The 1,052-nt window shown below is 29.4% G+C and overlaps 1 protein-coding gene across 1 annotated transcript in view; it reads left to right on the top strand.

Moving 5' to 3' along the window:
- Positions 1-971, top strand: part of TRIADDRAFT_53322 (uncharacterized protein) — a gene marked incomplete at both ends in the record, with an annotated part of 1,851 nt that extends 880 nt beyond the window's left edge. The window contains 3 exons of the mRNA XM_002109888.1: positions 91-384; positions 600-749; positions 949-971. Of these exons, the coding sequence (XP_002109924.1) occupies positions 91-384; positions 600-749; positions 949-971 (467 nt within the window). The remainder of the gene's footprint in view (positions 1-90; positions 385-599; positions 750-948) is intronic.
- Between the last annotated feature and the right edge of the window lie 81 nt (positions 972-1,052).

The following is a 1,052-nucleotide window of genomic DNA, read 5'->3' as shown; positions in this document are numbered from 1 at the left end:
TGGAATAGTAGAAATGCAATATTCATCTCAGAGTGATTCTGATCGTTTACTGATTATAATACTTAGGTGAAATTATTATAATCTATATAGAATGTATGAATCGTGGTATCGTCGAAAGTAAAAAACCTACTCCTGGAACAACCACACTCATTAGTTGTACTGCTAGTGGAAATCCAATGCCAAAGATACTGTGGAAACGATGTCATAATGGCCAGTGCTCAGACATTCCATCAAGACGTATTAAGAATATTAAAGACACTAATGGAACTATTCACAGTACTTTGATAGTAGATCGAAATCAACCTGAACAGATTGGAAATATTTCATGTACATCGGTTAATCTTTGCCAACGTTCAGAATCACAATTCTTCATAGTTGAAGACGGTAAGATTTATTATTGACCATAATTGATGTTGCTTTACTAAGTTTAATTACTGGCAAGTATTCATCAGCTAAATATATACTCTATAAATTTCAATTCTAATTAATCTCAATTGTTAGAAGAGCCATCGATTAAGTAAAGCTAATAATTTTTCTCAATAAGTAGCTTTCAATAATTAATCTCTCTTTTTCTTTATTCTTATGTATTAATTAACAAGATAAGCCAGAAGTCTTAGTCATTACACTGAGTAATGTTGGAGGTCTAATTGTGATTGTAATCCTAGTTGTCATATTCGTACCTGATCCTCGCACTAAACTCTCATACTTTAAGAAAGTATTGATGCGAATGGAAATTAAAAGCGATCGTGGTAAGATTGTAATATGATAGTTATGTCTTGCAATCTTTGATAATTTTAAAGTGATTAAAATTAACATTATATTGTATTTACAAAATCTACAGTAATGATCTAGTAAGTCCTGTAGATGATATTAGAGTGGTTATAGACTGAGTTCAATCTAGAGACAAGTAATAAGTTAAATATTCATTTTTTACTTCAAATTTTTTAGTTATAGTTATTGATTTTTTATAAACTATTATATTTATGTTAATGTATACTATATTATACCTTTCTATTCATAACAAGCCATCGAAACCAAATAAATCCACGACT

The sequence above is a fragment of the Trichoplax adhaerens genome, genomic scaffold (genome assembly GCF_000150275.1).
Source record: "Trichoplax adhaerens TRIADscaffold_2 genomic scaffold, whole genome shotgun sequence".
Taxonomy (NCBI): Eukaryota; Metazoa; Placozoa; class Uniplacotomia; order Trichoplacea; family Trichoplacidae; genus Trichoplax; species Trichoplax adhaerens.
The sequence above is the reverse complement of the archived record's forward strand: the minus strand, read 5'-3'. Positions and strand labels throughout refer to the sequence as shown.